At 42.4% G+C, this 19,799-nt stretch overlaps 1 protein-coding gene across 1 annotated transcript in view; it reads right to left on the bottom strand.

Moving 5' to 3' along the window:
• The window catches only part of SFXN1 (sideroflexin 1), a 36,641-nt gene that overhangs the window by 6,781 nt on the left and 10,061 nt on the right, over positions 1-19,799 (bottom strand). Inside the window, exons 3-10 of the mRNA XM_077265816.1 lie at positions 10,216-10,386; positions 7,384-7,482; positions 5,040-5,115; positions 3,908-3,993; positions 2,845-2,972; positions 607-656; positions 465-514; positions 191-238 (exon numbers count right to left, since the gene is read on the bottom strand). Coding sequence (XP_077121931.1) covers positions 191-238; positions 465-514; positions 607-656; positions 2,845-2,972; positions 3,908-3,993; positions 5,040-5,115; positions 7,384-7,482; positions 10,216-10,386 — 708 coding nt within the window. The remainder of the gene's footprint in view (positions 1-190; positions 239-464; positions 515-606; positions 657-2,844; positions 2,973-3,907; positions 3,994-5,039; positions 5,116-7,383; positions 7,483-10,215; positions 10,387-19,799) is intronic.

Here is a 19,799-nt window from a genome sequence, read left to right as displayed (position 1 = left end):
TAAGTCCGTAAAAGTCCGATCTATCAAACTATAAAATTAATCAACACGATCGGCAAAGGGCGTAATGAGAAAATAGATCGAAACCCCAGAACTGGGGTTTTTCGGCTGCGGCAACACTGAAATAAACTGTATTAAGAGGCAATTAGGACATTGCATTGAAGAAGGGAAAAGTGCCTAAAATGAGTCTTACCTGTTCTGTGGAAATAATGCACAGCAAAGTGGTGTTGCGAAAACCAAGCTAAAAATAAAAGGAGGGAAAAAAAAATTGAGACGTTTAAACATGTTACTTTATAGTAATGTTAGAAATGGTTTCTGACAATTGTATTCTACCAATTTACAAACTCAGAAATATGAGAAACTCACAAACACACTATTTTACAGCCTGGATTTCCGCTCATGCCGCTGCGCCTCCTCTTTGCCTGCCATATCTATTTATAAGAGACCTTTATACCGCCACAACTTACCAGAATCCCACTAATCCCACTTGTATAGGGGCGCTCATCCATGGAAAGCGCTAAATCCAAAAAGAAATGGAAACCCGTGTCAGACATGAAGGCCAGCAAGCTGGAAGCGACTAGTGTGCATGGAACAAACGGCCACTATTACCTTGAGGAAAGCTTTCTTTTCCAGACTGTTCATTATAAATGGGGGAATTGCTGTAAATGAGGAGAAAGGAAACATATGGATATTAGTGGGTTCCGGGTTTACATCAATTCTGCATGCGTAAAGCGCCACTCCAGCGGGGGGGTTGGGGGTTGGGGGGGGGTTTCAGGGCTGGAGTGGGGCTTCAAATCTAAGCCCTGTGCCCCTTGCCTTATACTCACTCTCTGGCATCTACACCTTTATTCAATGCCACTCCGTTCTTGTGGCGCCATCTTGTGAGCACAGCTTCTGACTACAACTACATGACAAGTTCTCAATGCAAGTCTACGAGAGCCAGAACAAGGCTTTCATAGACTTGCATTGGAAAGTGACCTCTGCGCCACTCCATGAAACACTGGAGCAGTCAGCCGGTCACAAACAGCAAGAGACTGACCGAAGCAGCAATGATAACTGATGAAGATGCCGGAGGGTGAATATAAGATAGGGGGCAGGAGACTTAGACTTAAAGCACCACTCCAGAGCAGCTATAATAATAAAAAACAGCTGGAGTGGTGCTTTAATACTATACATTATAATAAATATTACCAACATTTATAAATGAAAGCGAATCTGTCAGTCTTTCTGTGATGCAATCTGACAAAAGCATGATGTAAGGACAGAGACCCTGATTCCAGTGATGTATTACGTAGGTGTAACAGTTATGATAAGAGTCTCAGTTTTCTCTGCTACATATCTAGCAGAGCTGAGAATGCTGAGCAGTGTACAACCTCCCCATGAGGTTATGTCCTGAGGAAGAGGTCCTGCAAGACCTCGAAACGCGTTGACTATTAACCTGTTTGAAATAAAGCTTTGAAGAATATCATCCGCCATTCATCTTCATCAGCAGCGCAGATTTGGACACATACTTTCTGTGTACATTGTATAATGACAGTAAGCAGATAGTCAGTGGTGGGAGCGTGGTTGGACTAAGAGGCATGAGGCCAGTTGTCCTGTAGTGATTATCTCCTGCTGATTGTATTAAAACAGCAAAACAGTCTAGTAAGTGACATCATTGTCATCAGGGTCTCTGCTCCTACATTATGGTGCTCTCAGAATACACTGTAAAAACCTGGTGACAGATTCCCTTTAATAGAGGTCTAGAGAGGCCTAGTGTGTGGCATAAAGCTCTTCTACATACAGTGATGCAATGTAATAAACACAAAGACTACAATCTGATATCTACCTATTTTAATCCCTCTGGACAATTCTTGACAATAAGCAAATGGGACCATTGGGACCTCCAGTAGTGAGTGTGGAATCCTGACTAAGTGTTCAATTTTCCTGCTGCACCCCCACATGGGAAATGGAGATGTACATTGAAGAATGATTCAAAGCAATGGGAGGACAGAGCAGTCCCTCCAGAAAAAGACTCTTTATAAATGCTTCAAAGCCTGGCATAGAGAAGATGAACCTGAGCAGTGGACCTCTGCTCAATCAACTCTGCATTCCCATGACAATGGGTTTTCTTATCCTGATAATCCCATCTCCAAGATCCTATCCCAATATGTAGGTGTAATAATAATAATATAATATATTTCTCATGTACAGCACCATGGAATTAATTGTGCTATATAAATAAATAATATTAGCAAGTACATCCAATTATAAATGGAGTATAGTTCTTCTGACTCGCTACGTTGCTTATCCCATGTGCTGGGCACTGCAGTAATTAGGTATCCATGGTTACGACTACTAATAGCTAAATAACTGTCACTATATGAGTGGTCGTAACCATGGATACCTAACCTACTGCAATGCCCTGCACATGAGGTAAGGGATATAGCGAGTCAGAAGAACTATACTACATTTATACCTGGAGGTATTTGCTAATATTTTTACACCTCCTACATACCGGAATAGGCTCTTGGAGATGGAAATACGCCTTTAACTACATTTTTAATATTCTAAAAAAAAAAAATGAAATTAAGCAAATTTTCTATGAAAAAGTGTTATATACCAACCATGGCTATTATTTGTCTCCCTCCGGCCTCCTAAATGGAGAGAAGGTGCTCTACATACTAGATTTCCACGACCCTATAAGCCGTGACAACTACTGCTGTATGTTACTGGGCCGTACAGGAGAAGTTCTCCTCATTTTCTCTGCCCACCTGCAAATATTAGTGAGGGGGCTCTACCAGGGTTCATCACCCTCCCCATGCCACCAAACACAATGTCATTAATGCATGTCTATGTAACACGCACCCATGCCTGGAGCCGCCATAAGGATCCTAGAGACGACCACCTGAGTGATGGCTTGTTTAGCAGCGTTGGCAGATTCTCCAATCCGGTTTCCATTTTCATCTGTGACAGGAATGCCATACTTTAATTCCCTGTGACAGGCAACATAAAAAAATTGTTGTTACTGTATATGACCATTCCTTCTCACGTGGACCAGTATTAGCCTTTGTGGGTTTACTTTGCACTTGAAGCCATATACAATGGCCACCACTGGTAGCAGACAGTATAAGGCTCAGCAAACAATAGGCATGTGAGCACACTGGATCGTACGCGCAGAAAAGGAAAACTGTGGGTGTCACCAGAATCACGTACTCGTGGTTGGCCAATGGTGGCACAATTTTGATCTTCTAACCTTCAGCCATTAGTTCCCCAGACTACTCAGTCCTCTTTCCATGTTCTATCTCCAGACTCTATGGGTCACACTGCGCCCTGCGGGACACAGGAAGGGCTTTTACAATGCATTTGCTGAGCCATGAATCTTTGTCTATGGCGCGTCAGAACAAGGCTGCATAGGTTTACATTGTTAAAGAGACTTCAGGCTTACGCATAGAGCACAGAGTGAGCAGGAGAGTCTGAAGAGCAGTGACGTCACTGAGAAGAGGAGCAGAGCGGTGCTGGATCCCACAGGAGTATATTAACACATATACACTATATTACATACATAATGAAAACAAATCTTCCTTGGAAGGCTTCTTTAATAATGGAGTTATGTGTCCAGTACGCCACTTTGATTTCTTTTTTTACAGATGGGATCTTTTGTTCAACCAAACGTACAGATTTATGGCGCAGACAATCTACAGACTGATTGACTGTATTTGTGTGTCTGTAGAAAGCCACTTCACTGAGGAAGAACAGCTAGAACTGTGTTCAGACCAGACACAAGAAACCTACAAAATGATATTCTATTGGATTAACCAGAAAGAGACGGACCTAAAAGGGGACCAAACTGATTAATCAGACCCTAAAGGAAAATACAGCCCTTGTAACAAAGTGACATTCACCCTACTGAAAACATGACGCTTCTTACCGTTGTCTCATTAACGGGATGTTGATACAGTTAGCAGCAGCTACAGCAGCAAACGGGACAAATCTTCCTATTAACGGTGAAACGTGCTAAAAAAATATAGAAAAAAAAAGAAGATATTGTCATCTGTCAGATTCAAAATATCCATGACTTGTCCCAAACCCCCATTTTTTATACTGCTGTGGATTTATATATAATGTAATGAGTTACTTATAAATATTTAGTACATTGTTGGAAAAAATCGTTACAATGGAAAATTCGAACTTTCATAATGCATACACTAGATTTTAAAACAGAAGGCTGTTTTATAGTTCAAAGTAAAGTTGTGAGCCATCACATAGTGAACCCACATCATAAGCAAAGCCTTGGGGTGGCAGAACGTACTAGGAGACACAAGATACAGCCTGTGCAGCACACATGAAAGCATCCAAAGCCTTCCATGCCGACTGGAGAGAAGGACACTAGTCTTCCTAGCCATTATCGTACCTTCTATTCCTCCCAAACTCCAAGCTGGAGGTGCTGTTTCACTGCCTTGTTCATGCACCTGGAGTAGCTGATTTGAAGGAACGGTCTGGAACACATTTGTGCTCCAGTGTGAGCTTGTTTCCTCCCCTCCATAATGCTTAACCATTATCTCTAACTCTAGAAACGATTTACAAACGAGCTCAGAGTATAGAAAATGGCGAAATCTGCAGTTTCCATCAGCTACACTAAGTGCATGAACAAGACAGCTAAAACAGCACTTTCAGCATGAAACAAAAAAGGAAGCAGAAATTAGGTAAGAGTATATTATAAAGATTCATATATATGCAGAGACTGATGGGTCCAAAAAATGTAGCCACTGTAAGAAACGGTGTAGATCTTCTTCCAAATCACACCACAGAATGGAACAGCATTTTCAAGGAAAAAAAAAAAAAAACAACACAAAAGAAACTGCAGTGAAAAAAATAAAAAAAATTGGTGATAGGCATAAGCAAAGCTGCACATATATTCAGGCCCCTTAACACGCTCAAGACCTATTTTGCATGTTACCTGTATCAGGCATCACCTGCTGGACATGAGAGGTTAGAAGTGAGTGGTGATGAAATGGATCATTAGTAAATCGAGCCATAATAAGTAGGAACACATGAAGTACCTTGGTTAGTGCGTTAAGTCCTAGAGCTGTGGCAACAGCACCTGTGGTGGCAGAAACATAAGCTGTTCCCAGTTGGCTAAAACAACAAGAGGTAGAAGTGTTTGCACAGGTAGGGGAACAGCAGGAAACCATTCTACGAAATGTCAATAATGAAAGTGAAGGTGAGACTTAGATTGCATAGGCGCTGTGTTAGCGCGGTTACTGCCTCCAAATACGGGATTCCAACATCTGCAGATGGATACAGGTTGCAAGGGGTTGGCCACTGCTAGGACAACCCCTTCTTGATCAAAATGTTTGGCCCCGATAACATAATAAAGCCTATACTCCCCTCCGGTGCTGATGCCGTCCCCATGGTCCTGGGACTCATGCGGTGTTGTGACACGTGACGCCCAATCAGCACTAGTATCACTGTCCCCACCTTCAGACAAATCGATCCCGAAGAGGAAGTCTGGGAAGCAACTGATCCCTGGCTTCCTTTGCATGTTTGATTTGTCCAAAGGCTGAGACAGTGACTCCGGCGCCGATTGGGTGCCGGAGTCACAACACCGCATAACAACCCCGGGGAGAGCGACTGCTGACACCGCAGGAACGGCGCCGGCATGGGAGGTAAACATAAGCTTACTATGTTATTGGGGCCAAGCGAGGGGCATGGGACAACTTCTGTAAGGCCTACGTTTTTTGGGCCAATAAAATCCCTATTGTAAGTGGCCAATAGACCATGGGTTAAAGCAGAACTCTCCGCTTATTTTATTCCCACTGCTTCCAAGTAATTCGGATTTGGCTCTTCTTAAAGTAGCCATACACTTTCAGGAGTATGTTTAGTGCTAATTTTTACGGTCATTACCAAGAGGGTGTGGTTCACAGGGTAATAATACAGAGCAAACTAAAAACACGCCCTTGGTAATGACCATAAAACTTAGCACTAAAAAAAAAATCCTTATGTCTGGAACCGTATGGTGGATTAAAGTAAATAAATAATAAAATCCTTAGGGAGCAGCGGGAATTCAATATGAGAAAAATCTGGTCACATTTGCCATATCACATCAGTTCTCAGCTAAGCGATATCCCACGAATAAAACTTAATAAAGACTACAAAGCCAAAGTCGGATCAAAGCTTAATTTTCTAGTGCATATTATTTTCTTAATAAATAACTATAAATGTCGTTTTGGGTGTATTTCCATTTAAAATTCCTGCTTTTGATCTATCTCTCCATTGATGAACAACACTTGCTTAATCAATTCAGGGCCCCATAGAAAATAGAAAAAATGTGTAGTCACCTCCCACAATGGCGCCGATCTAGCGATGTTGGTGCTGCTGTTCCCGGCAGGTGACGCCACGTTGTTGGGTCACTAGACAGCTGCAGCCAATCAGTGGCCGCAGATCAGCTGCAGCGTACATGAAACACAACGATGTCACATCACCCACCAGGAACAGTGGCGCCGACATCATTGGGGAAGAGAGTACCCAACACTTATATTTTCTAAGCAGGAGTTGGCTAGTAGGGAACAACCCCTTTAAATAGTGTTATTTTTATAGACTACAACATCCATGTTAATGTATTATATTGGATCTTAGCAGCAATGAAAGATGTATGGAACTCCGGAACCCACTGCTGACCACACAATATTAATGGCATGGATTCAATGGCAGTGTTAGAAAATGGTTAGATGAAGGAGTACCATCAATGGACACCTCTCTGCAGGACACATTAGCTTTTCCAGGCTAGGCTATGAGCCCTAATTCAGGAACATGAATAAAGGAACCCAAAACGTGTTGTTTATGGAGCGCACAAAATCCGTAAGACAGCGGAGAAGACGACACATACAGAATACATATTCAGGGATGGTCTGTCTGTTAGGAAATCCCTGCATGTGTTGCGACCGTTGAAGAGCCGTGAGACATGCAGCCGCTGGGACTCAAACATATTATTTGAGCATGCTCAGATAACACCTTATCCCACCACATTCGTTCATCACTAATTTCTACCTAATCATGAAAAGTGAATTCCAACTCAAGCTTCCGCCAAAAGTACTTGTGGAGCCCTACTATAGTCTACCATATAGTAGCATATTTCCTGGAGTAATAAGGCTCTGCTGTCACAGAGACCATCACATTTAATAGAACGAAGAAGGATTTTCAGCTGTCACCTACTGCAGGCCTTCCGTCATTCCCCGCTATCAGACACTATGTGTGACAACAATCGTTTCTGCCTGGTGTGTTGCTGACACAAGGTCACTCATTTCATTCCGGCACATGGCTGCACGCCAATCCTCCACTGGCACAGTAATGAAGCAGAGGCAGCGGAGGCGGCTGGCGCCGAGCCATGTGTCGACATCCTCCTACCTTCCAGTGATGGGAGCATCTCCACTCCGATTTGTGTAGTTAACGATGGCATTAAACGACTGGTTAATCCACTGCCAAAAGATCACGGCGGGCGTTGTCCTAAAAATAGGAAACACTATGTTAAGGCCTTCATTTGACGTGGCTTATAGGGAGCGGATCTAAAGGCCACATGTGATCATCTGGGAGCCGGCTGCATTCATATATGGAACTCCGCTTGATTCCCGACACATGCACACACTACGGCCGCTCTTCCTGCACCTCAGATAGGTCTCATGACTATTAGAATGGTGCAATTCATTTGTTCACACCTATTTTAATCGTGTGCACAAAACACAATTCATTAAAAAGAAAGACATTATTTAATGTGAAATACTAGGATTTGTATTTGAACAGAACTGAAGCTGTACATGCAGAAAAAAAATAGAAATATTTCCTTTTATTTGAGTGCTGGAGTGGTGCCACTAATGTAAGTTCCCTGATCCTAATATTATACTTACCAGCTGCCGTCTTCAGCTCTTCCCAGTGCCGCTCCCCAGCTTCGGACTGACCGGAGGGAGCGGTCACAAGCTCTCAATGGACGTCTGAGACCCTTCTTCTGGCTTTACACCGAGTCCAGCAAACACTAGAGCGATCCGGCAGATCACAAGATGGCGGCGCGGGACCGAAGTGGCGCCAATAACGGATGAAGACTGCGGCTGTACAGTATAACATTAGGGGGCAGGGGACTTCAGATTAGTGACACCACTCCAGCAATACAATAAAAAAACAAAACAAGCTGAAGTGGTGCTTTAAAAGGAAACCCAACACTTTGAAGATTTGGATCAATCTCTGGCCAAGGCATTAGAAAGCAAATGAAGTGAAGTAGATTGATATTCAGTTTTTAATGGACAAGACTTGTAAAATGTTTCTATACATTTCTGTTATTTTTAACCTTTAAGAGTCTGGTAGGCGGTCCTATTCACTGATTGACAGATATTTTGGCATGCCCACTCGCTTTACTGCCGAAGTAAAACGGAGCAGGAATCTGAGACGTATCTAGGTGGAGCCTTGTCATGGTTACTGCTAACCTGATTGATACTGGAGAATTAGTCTCCTGTAATCCTTGATACATTGTGGTGATAGCTCTGGCAGTGGGGAGTCTGATTGTTTGTTCTTTACAAGCTGTGAACCCAATAAAAACCCAATAAGAAATTAGAAGCATGGCAAAGGAAGACACTAAGGGATTGTTCACACAGTGTTTTTGCTGCGTTTTATTTCCCCATACACAAAGCATTTTACAGTAGCGGCAAAATAAAGGAGATTTCTAGAATTTTAAAACCCGTAATATGTCAATTCTTTCAATCATTTTTGCTGCAATATTTTACCTATTCAATTGAGTAATAACCCGAATTTAGAAAAAATGCAAGCCAAAATATATTAAAAACATCTAATTTATTTAGAATATATAAAAACAGAACAAAAATGATACATAATAATAAAATAACATGTAAGAAAAGGGGACACCTGGTATAAATATATATAAATAGATTAATAAATAAAGCATGGGTATAGAATTTACGGTAATAAAACAGTATATAGTTGTACATACACAATTCATACATATGTGCGGAGGTGGATCTCAAAAGTAGAATGTATGGCCAGAGTGGTTAAGCCATCGATACGAGATTATATGTATAGCAGACAATAAACATCAAAAGAAAGTAGAATACCCGTCCGTATATGTATGGCAAAATCAGTTAAGGAGAGAAAGACCAGGGGCCGACTTCACCTGATGTACGTTTCGCATAGAAATGCTTCATCTAGGAGTATTCAATTGAATGCATAAACAATTGTGTGTGACCATATGGAATTGCGAATTGAGATACTGATTTGGCTTTTATCCTAAGTCATATTGCACGACTCGATAAAGGGTTGCTTGTGACTTGTAGGATCGCTACTTCCAACAGGTGGCGCTATAGAGTTAAGTCCTCTTTTTCTCAGAAGAGGCAATTTGCATATCCTAACTGTCAGCTATGTAGAAAGAAGGCCACAGGGAGTTAAACCGAAGCAATCAAACAAGACTGTAAGCTGAGAAGTCGGGGATGTGCTCTATGTAGCTTTTTGATGGGTGATAGACTAGGGTGCTAGACAATGGTATATCAAATCTGACACACATTTCTTGGTTTTCAATGGACAAGCAAAGACATGTCTATAAAAAAACAAACATCAAAGAAAAAAAAGACTTCTCACAAGTTATTTTAGGGGGGGGGGGGGGGGGACATAGTTGTACAGGGTTCATTGTGGTGTAAAAACGACCTGGAATCATGATTGTACACAAAGGTAGATGATGAAAATTTTTATATTTCAGTTTATTTTTCCTTTTTCATTTTTATAGCTCCCTTAGGCAACATGATCCGGTTATTGTTTTATTGCTTAATACCACAGTATTGCATTATGTGGTGAAAAAGATGTTCAGTGAAGTCCACCCACAAGCTGGACTTTATAACAGGACCACAATGGCGGAAGGGTTAGCCGGTTGAATCGATTGAAAGGAGCTCAAGAGAAGAATCACAAGCTCTCCCTTCAGACTGAGCTCACTGACAGATTCTCAGCTGACCCATTCTGCATCCAGCAACACAGTGCAACACAGTGGTTTTAGAGGGCAAATGTTATGAAGTTATTCAAATACATTGCCAGAATTGATTTTTGCCTAAAATACATGTATTTAAATAAAAAAATAAAAAAGTGTCCATATAAAGGTGAAAAAAAATGGGGTTTTAGAAAGCCGGAAATCTCTTTTCTCACACCTAGAACAGTAACAGGATTTTTCTTAAATATCTAATTGAGCCTTACCTGTAAAATGTCATCATGCATCCTGTGATGGTCATGTTCATTGGTACCTGAGCGGACATCCTTCCAATAAGAATCATCTTTTCACCAGTATCGGGGTGAAAGGCGGAATCATACACGTACTTTGCTCTCCATAATTCATCCTCTGTGACTCCAGGCTGCACAAATCCATTTCTGACAAATGTAAAAACAAAAATGTTTGGAAGATCTGTAGGTTTATTACTGACCCAGCCCATTTGTTGGGCGTGGGAGAATTTATTTTCCCCCAATGTGGCTTTTCCATAGGCAGAGTGGCGCTCCCTGAAGAAGCTTACTGACTTTTTAGAATATTCCTCAGGTAACGATGAATGTCTCACCGGTGTACGAGTGCGTCTGCCTTTATGTCAAGAAATATAGAAAATGGAAGGGGTTTGGCCGATGTGGACTGCACAAGCTTCTGAACTCTGTGATTGGCTGCAGCGGTGACCTGCGTTGTGGTCGTTATGTCGCCACAGCAGCCAGTAGAAAGGAGCAGCAGCAGCGGTAGAGGTGGAAGGATGAGTCATTTTAGTTGACTGACAGGGTCTGGTTCGGGCAGCATGAATCTAGTGACATGTTCCTTTTCATTTTTTGGGCACATTTTATAGTTTGTGTATGTGTTTTAGGGTGCATATGTATATTAGAAAAAAAATCCAGTTGGTCACAAACTTACCCATAGGAGGACACGGCTGTCAAAAGCACATCAATAACTGTTAGGTTCTTCTTTCAGGAATATACAGTCATGAGAAAAATTACAGGGGTTGAAAGGTCTAAATTGATAAGTCTGCAGACTTTTGAGTCATGTGACTGCAGACTTATGAATCCCCCCCAAGCGCGCACATTGTGCTCTGCGGGTATTTGCCGGTTTCTGAGCCGGGACTAGCGGGTACGTATGCGTTATACAGTGGCCATGGCCTCGCTTCAGACAGGAGTACATATAACTCATACATACCCTCCGGTCCCAGCTCAGAAACCAGCACAGTGGTTGTGTTGGGGGGATTCATAAGTCTGCAGTCACACAGAGTGACTGCAGACTTATCGATTTAGGCCATCCTCTTTTAATTCTATGGTTTTACATAAAGAAAATAAATTATATGGTTTACAGAAGGTCTTAAAGGAGTTAACCGAGCAAAATAAAAAAAAATTCCCAGTGGCTTGATATGTTAAAAAATCTGATTAAAAAAAAAAAAAAATTACATACAGGTGGGTGTAAAAGAGGTTGTCCACTACTGTTACATTGATGACCTATCCCTGGGATAGGTCATCAATGTCTGACCGGCCGGGGCCTGACACCCAGCACCCCCACCGATCGTCTGTTATCAGCGGCGATGGTGCTTCTGAAGCTCATAGTCTTCTGGTAGTGGCCACCACAGGGAACTGCACATCCGACTCCTATTTATTTGAATAAGAGGCGGTAGGTGCAGTACCAAGCCTTGGCCGCTACCAGAAAATGGAACCGCTGACACAGATAACAGCTAATAGGGGGTGCCAGGTTTCGGATCCTGCCGAACAGATTGATGACTTAAAAAAATATATACATTAAAAAAAAAAAAATTATTTATTTTGCTATACAGCCATTATTACTTCAGGTGTCAAGCTCAAAATGAAAAAATAAAATGATAAAAAGTTATCTTTAAAGACTTCAGAAATGAATTTGCAAAATCAATTGTTGATGCCCATCAAAGTGGGAAGACCATTAGCAAAATATTTGGAGTCCATAATTCCACATCGAGAAACATTATTCACAAGTGGAAAACATTCAATACAAAATGCAAAAAGTCACAAAACGAACGGCACCAGGTAATATTAATCAACTCTCATATCTTTGAAGACAGGATTCCTTGCAGGACATGTGTAGTACGTCTGTAACCAGCAATGTGAGAGTGGTGCTCCACTTGATAAAAGTATACGGCCGTAGTCCTCTCCTCACTCCCCGCAACCCTTCCTCTACCTGCCGCCTCTCCGTGTAAAGTCCGTGATGTTGTGATTTTTCAATAAAGGACAAGTATTGTTCAGCAAATCCTGGGTGAGTGCCACTTCTTTTCTCTTTATTTTGTTAAACATTCAATACAGTTGTCAACTTTTCCAGGAGTAAATGTCCTAGCAAATTGAACACAAGGTCAGACTGTCCAATGCTCAGAAATTGTAAACAACCCAAGAGCTACAGCGCAGTCTCTAAAGGCCTCAGTAAGTATGTTAAAATGTTCAAGTTCATGACAGTACAAGGAAAAAAAATACCTTTCATGGCTTGTTTGGAAGGGTTGCCATGGAAAAGCCCCTGCTAACTAAAAATAAAACAGCAACAAGGCTTAAGTTTGCAAAATTGTTTATGAACAAACCCCAACTTATGGAACAATGGAGGAGTGATGATATGGGCTTGTTTTGCAGCTGCAGAACCTGAGCAATCATTCATCAGATGACCCATGAACCAGATTTAATTTAATAAAAAAAAAACAACAAACATTGTAAAGAATAGTGCATCAAAATTCCTCAAGAACATTGTGATAGACTGAATAATTCATCAGTAGTGATGAGCGAGTATGCTCGTTACTCAGGTTTTCCCGAGCACGCTCGGGTGGTCTACCTAACAAACAGGCAATCCCTGCATGTATTCAAGCTGTCTAGCAGCCGCAAATTATGCAGCTGCGTCGACATAACCTAAATCTCCGAGAACACCAAAATACTCGGAGACCACAAGAGCATGCTCAGAGAAACTCGAGTAACGAGCACACTCGCTCATTACTATTCATAAGAGAAAATGATTAATAAGAGTATGTGCAAATAATGTCTTTTTCAGCCAGATTCGTCATGGAAAAGCGCTATAAAAATGCCGCAAAGAATGAAGATAATGTGTAGCAATGTTCCATCTTCTGTCACCCTTAACCGCTCCAGGCTTTGAGATCCCAGAAAGTGGTTATAAGTAGCATGCTCAATCTTCAGGCAGCTTCTGCTTAGAAACCACTCGCTATTGAAAATCTAATTTGAAAAAGAAAATGTGCCGCACAACGCTGGGACCATCATCTTCACTGTGGAATACTTGGCGGGTACGCCAGCATCTAAAATACGCCATGTGAACATACTCTCACAGATACTGCTGCTATAGGTCACTCTACAAGCTATTGATTCACAGGGTGTACTTAATTTTTCACACACTGCTCCTGTATTTTTCCCTAGTTTTTGTTAGCTAATGGCCATAGAATTCAGAGGGTGTACTTAAGTTTTACTAATGACTGCATATCTAATGTAGGGTGCACTTATGTTAGAAGAAGTGAAATTCCTGTATTTTATGGGTTACCCTTTTAACCCCTTTCACCACTAGGCGATTTTCCGTTGTTCCTCCCCTTCTTCCCAGAGCCATAACTTTTTTATTTTTCCAGCTATATGGCCATTTCAGGGCTTGTTTTTCATGGGACAAGTTGTACTTTTGAATGACACTATTCATTCCACCATATAGTGTACCGGAAAACAGAAAAAAAAATTAAAGTGCAGTGAAACTGCAAAAAAACAAAGTGCGATTACACAATGTTTATTTTTTTTAAATTTATCATGTTCAATATATGGTAAAACTGACTTGATAATATGATTTCCCAGGTCAGTATGAGAACGCATACACCAATCATGTAGTTTTTATTTAAATTGAGAGAAAAAAAAAAAAAGGATTCAGACATTTGTCAATTTTTTTTTGCTTTTGACGCCATTTTCCGAGAGCAATAACATTCTCGTTTTTCAGGATCTGGGGCTGGGTGAGGGCTTATTTTTGCACTCTGAGCTGACGTTTTTATTGATACCATTTTGGGGTTGATACGAGGTTAACATTTTCAACTTAATCCAGATTTTTGATCTCTCCAGTCTTGGCAATTTTGTAAAGTAAGCAGAGGCCAGGCCCAACCCCCCGACCTGAAAGTGACGCCTATTTTTTGGGGGGGAAGGCTGGTTTCTGTTCACTGTGTTCTTTCCTTATAGCTCTGTTACAGTCTCGTCACTTCTAATCAGAGCCAGCGAGGAAGCGCACCGTCACTATGCACTCAGAAGAATATTGCACAGTAAGAAGGAGCTCATACTAAGCACATGTCAGAATTGAGAACGGATGCATGCTCAGTAGAGCGGGGACTAGCTCAGCCATGAAATTAGGTCACTGATGACGTTTTATTTCACAGTGGGGACAGGGGCTGTGGAGGTGACCAAAATTTAGGAGCGCTGAGGAGGTAGCCCCAGGGATAGGGAAAGTGCCAGGCACCACCGCAGCTCCAGTCGAAAACCTCCAAAGGAGGATGGACAGAATACAAGGTAGAAATCGGTCACAGGAGCGCTGAATTGAGACTCTAAGCTCCATCCCGTGTCAGCCACTACGCGTTTCAATGGAAATACCATCTTCATCAGGTGCGAGTTTCACATTTGGGAGGAGAATTATGAGAAGAGTACAGCAACTAAACCGCATGATTTAGCACACTCTCTGACATACTGATTGGCTGGCTGGCACACAAAAAAATAACATGATCCCACCGAATCACATGACATGGGGAGTTTTTTGTTGCTTTTTTTTTTTTTTTTTTACATTAATTACAGTATTAGGGTATGTGCACACGATGCAGATTTAGTGCAGAATTGGTGCAGAACTGCAGCAGATTTTTCTGCTGCAGAAACGCTGCAGAACTGCACTGTGATATGCAGTTTTTATGCAGTTTCTATGCAGTTTCTGCACAGTTTCTGTGCAGTTTCTGTGCAGTTTCTATGCAGATTCTGTGCAGTTTCTATGCAGATTCTATGCAGTTTCTGCGCAGATTCTATGCAGATTCTATGCAGTTTCTGCGCAGATTCTATGCAGTTTCTGTGCAGTTTCTGTGCAGTACAATGTAAATCAATGGGGAAAAAAAAAAGCTGTGCACATGGTGCAGAAAAATCTGCGCAGAAACGCTGCAGATTTCAAAGAAGTGCACGTCGCTTCTTTTGTGCAGTTCTGCAGCGTTTCTGCTGCAGATTTTTCTGCACCATGTGCACAGCTTTTTTTTTTTCCCATTGATTTACATTGTACTGCACAGAAACTGCACAGAAACTGCATAGAATCTGCGCAGAAACTGCATAGAATCTGCATAGAATCTGCGCAGAAACTGCATAGAATCTGCATAGAATCTGCATAGAATCTGCGCAGAAACTGCATAGAAACTGCATAAAAACTGCATAGAAACTGCACAGAAACTGCATCAAATCTGCAGATGCAGATTTAGTGCAGAAAATTCTGCACCACATTTCCTACGTGTGCACATAGCCTTAGGCTACGTTCACACGATCCTTTTTTTCATCCTTTTTTTTTCAGGTCCTGTTTTGAAAAACCGCAGCTAAATTCAGCGCTGATTTTAGCTGCGGTTTTTGATCCTTTTTCTTCTGCGGATTCCACTGCGGGTTTCCAAATGCAGTTTCCTATTGGTGCTGCTGGAAACCCGCAGCGGAATCTGCAGAAAGAAGTGACATGCTACTTCTTTTTTCTGCAGGCAAAACCGCTGCGGATTTGCCTGTGGAAAAAAGGATCGTCGGCACAGCGGGTCCTTTTTTCCATTGGGTTACATTGTACTGTAACCTACATGGAAAACTGCTGCGGATCCGCAGTGCAATTCCGCTGCGGATCCGCAGCAAAAACCGCACCGTGTGAACATAGCCAAACTGCATCAAATCTGCAGATGCAGATTTAGTGCAGAAAATTCTGCACCACATTTCCTACGTGTGCACATAGCCTTAAGGGGAATTTGTTAACAATTTTTCCCCAAATGTTTATATGATGATTTCTGTAAGATAATGTCAACAATAGCTTTAGTAATATCATCTGTTGCTCCATGTTTGAAAAAACGCTGATTTATTAATATGCAAATGAGAGAAAAGAGCTCTGGGTGTGATCAGAGACCTTCCCAAGCCTCTGCCTCCCTGCTTGTCTGACAGCTCACTGGTTTTACTGTATAGCTAGTTTGCAGTGTAGGGAAAAAGAAGTTTGGGAAGTGCAATTGACAGCTATTGAACTGTCAGTAAGGCCTCATTCACATGTCAGTATTTTGCATCAGTGTTTGAAAGCCAAAAAAAGGCTGTATTTAAGTTAAGTGATGTTGTTTATGAGGACTGAAATAAAGCAGCTACATTTTAAATAGAAACAGTTCCTGTCATACCTCAGATCACTCCCAAGGGAATAGCATTGTTACATTTGATGTTAGAAGTGAGGGCAGGGTTCCCAGGCTACACGTGTGACTGCTACAGAAGTACTGCATGTCGTGGGTGAAAGCGTCTATAGGCCAGGGTACAGCGTTCAACAGCATGGAGGACCTGATTAAACACCTGGTGCAAGCCCAACAGCTACAGCAGCAAGAGCTGGCGCAACAGGAGACAAGTAAGCTGCTTATTCAACAGCTCCAGCAGCAGCAGCACCAGAAACAGATCCAGCAGCAGCATGAGCAATAGCACCGACAACAGCAGTAGCAAACGGAATTACTCACAGAGGTGGTTTGTGGCAGGGCAGCAGCTTTGACTCCAAGGTCAGCTGATGATATTTATATTTGGAAGGCGGTGAGGAGAGCCTTGTAGAAAATGATCCCAGGTTACGATATAGAGGCCTTTTAAACTGTTTTTTGAAAGGGTCTCCGATAGGGAGAAATTCCCACCAGAGCAGTGGGCGGAAGTCCTAGTGTCGTAAAAGGCCTAATTTAGCCATACAGGATACTTAAATACGTGTAATTGAAAAAGGAAATTTTGGCACGCTTTGGCATGACAATGTCTATTAGTGCACATCGGGGTCACCACTAGGCATATCACCGTGACAAACCCCCTCGCTCACAATTGTTTGATCTGCTGCACCAAGTCCAACAATGGTTGCAGTCGAAGTCCTCTACCCCAGAGCAGATGGTAGAGCGAGTTATAAATGGACCGGTTTGTGCATTCCCTTACGAGGCCAATGCAGACTTGGGTTGCCCAAGGAGATACCCCAAATGCCGATTACTTGGTTGAAATTTTTGAAAGGTATCAGGGTGTCGACGGTTCCTTAGGGAGGCAACCCTCATCGTACTAGGAGTCCCATCAGGGGGCTGAGGCTAATAGAGGGGGTGGGGCTTTCAAAGTCCAAGAAGGCAGTGAAGGTCATGCTGATTGACTCATCGGGGGATGTAATTTGTTGGAGATGTCAGGGCCCAGGTTATACACTTGCCTATTGTTCCCTGACCACCGAGAAAATGAATTGTAGCATGGGAAGCCGGTGTTCATTCCACGCTTGCAGTGTGGACTGTCCACCCGGCGATGGGTCACAGGAATGTTCTGAAAAAATGAATAGTCTGCAAAAATATCTGGACTACTAGACTCATCTTAGTAGCCCTCATGAAGGCCAAACTCCCTCTCCATTTGATCCTGGGAATAAGGAGGGCGTCCGCTGGAATCACAGGATGCTAAAGACTATCCAGTGGCCAGAGTAGTCATTGAAACGGCCCGAGATACTGAGTCCCTTGAGGTCAGTGTGGTCCACGATTTACTGCACCCAATTATCATAGGTTGGAACTCGATTGCTCGGGTAAGAGACAGGTTGACCCTAAAGAAGTCTCAACAACCCCAGAAGCTGAAGGGCTTCCTCTCTGTGTAATGGTGGGAGATGAGGAGGGTAGTATCCCCATAGACCTGTCAGTTAACCGCTCACTTCCGTAATCCCCTCGTGCCTCTACCCATCAAGGCATGACAAGAAAAAGGACCCCGTTGAAACTCCATGTTTGCAGGTTAAGCCAGCAATGTTGGGAACTGCCGCAGCAAAAAAAAAACGGAACTTGTCCTCAGATGTGCTGGTGTGTACAAATGTCATAGAAATAGAACACAAGGTTCTGACAGATCCCCACGTGTGGGTGAATTTGAATCCCTACTGAATTACAGAAGCCCGCCGATAACTGATCTCCAAGGAAGTGAAGCGCATGTTGAATCTCGGAGTCATTGAGGAATCTATGATTGGGTGATCTAACAGGATTGTCCTTGATCCACAACCCGATGGGAGAATGGAGATTCTGTAATGAATTATTGGAAGCTGAACGAAGTCTCCAAATTAGACACACATCAGATGCCATGTGTAGATGAGCTGATCAAGAGATTGGGCCGGCAAGGAACATAACCACCTTGGATATAACAAAGGCATATTGGCAAATTCCCATGTCACAAGAAGCCAAGGAGAAGATGGCTTTCTCTACACCTGACGGATGCTTTCAATATGTCCAAATGCTGTTCAGACTGCAGGGCGCTCCAGCCATGTTCCAGGGGGCCATGGACCAAATCCTCACAACGCTTAAGAATTATGCTACAGCATACCAGGACAATACTGTAATCTTCAGGCAAGATTGGGAAGTCATCTTTGAAAGGCCCAACTGGTGTCTGATGCCCTCAGGAAGTTGGGGTTCTCTATAAATCCACAAAAATGGGGAAAGAGCAGGGCAAATATCTTGGACATGTAGTAAGTAGATGCAAAATCAAACCTCAGATCAGTAAACTGGACAAAATCCAGAACCTCTGTCAAAAAAACAAGTGAGGGCTTTTCTGGGAATTGTGGGGTACCACAGGTAGTTTATACCAATCTTTGTCATGGTGGTTGCACCACAGACCGACCTCCTTAAGGGGACAAAATAAGTCGTGGCCAAATGGACGTCGCAGATCAAGACGGCCTTTCAAGATCTAAGGTAGCTCTGTGTAAGTAACTGGTCCTGGTTGCCCACATCTTTAAGAAGGAATTTGTACTCCAAATGGACACCTCAGAAGTCAGATTAGGAGCAGTCCTTTCTCAGGAGATACACAGAGAGGAGCATCCTGTTCTCTAGCCGAGTAGGAAACTGTCGGCATCTGAGAAAGCTTATTCCTTGTGGAAAAGAAATGCTTGGCCGTAAAGTGGGCGGTGGGCACATTGCTATACTATCTGTTAGGACAAAAGTTTAAATTAGTTTCAGGCTATGCTCCACTCCACTCAGGTGGATGAGGGAAAAAAGGGAAAAATGCTTGTGTTACTAGATAGTTTCTAGCCATGCAGAATTTCCACTTCCATATGGAACAGTCAGGAGTTACATGATAATGCTGATGCCATCTTGAGAATCCCATGTCTAGAGATAGAAAGTGCCAAGCCCGAGGCTTTAGGCATGGGGGGAGGTATGTAAGGTGTCTGTAGAACACCTAGAGGATGAGCGATTTATCTGGAGTAATGCTTTAGTACATACGGGACTAAAACGTGTTATTCGGCCATAATAGGTTGATTATGAGCAGCTGAAGAGTTGGGAGAGACGGCTGCTCGCCATATCTCCACCAGTGGGTGCGATTCTCTTTGTAAAATTAAACCTGTTTGTCTCACTCATGTCTGTGTGTATGGAGGTATGCAGATCTCCTGGATTGTGACGGCTGAAAAACATAATTCTGGTGTTTCGATTTTTTTTTTTCTAGTTTTGGATTAATTTTATATTTTGATACATAGGACTTTAAATGAGCGAAGTGATACCACGTGTTTTTTTTTATTACATTATATTTTATGGGGCAAAACCTTTGTTTTTGTTTTTTTTCACATTTTAAGGGCTCGCTCACACTGA

Source organism: Ranitomeya variabilis, chromosome 5 (genome assembly GCF_051348905.1).
Source record: "Ranitomeya variabilis isolate aRanVar5 chromosome 5, aRanVar5.hap1, whole genome shotgun sequence".
NCBI classification, from domain to species: Eukaryota; Metazoa; Chordata; class Amphibia; order Anura; family Dendrobatidae; genus Ranitomeya; species Ranitomeya variabilis.
The sequence above is the reverse complement of the archived record's forward strand: the minus strand, read 5'-3'. Positions and strand labels throughout refer to the sequence as shown.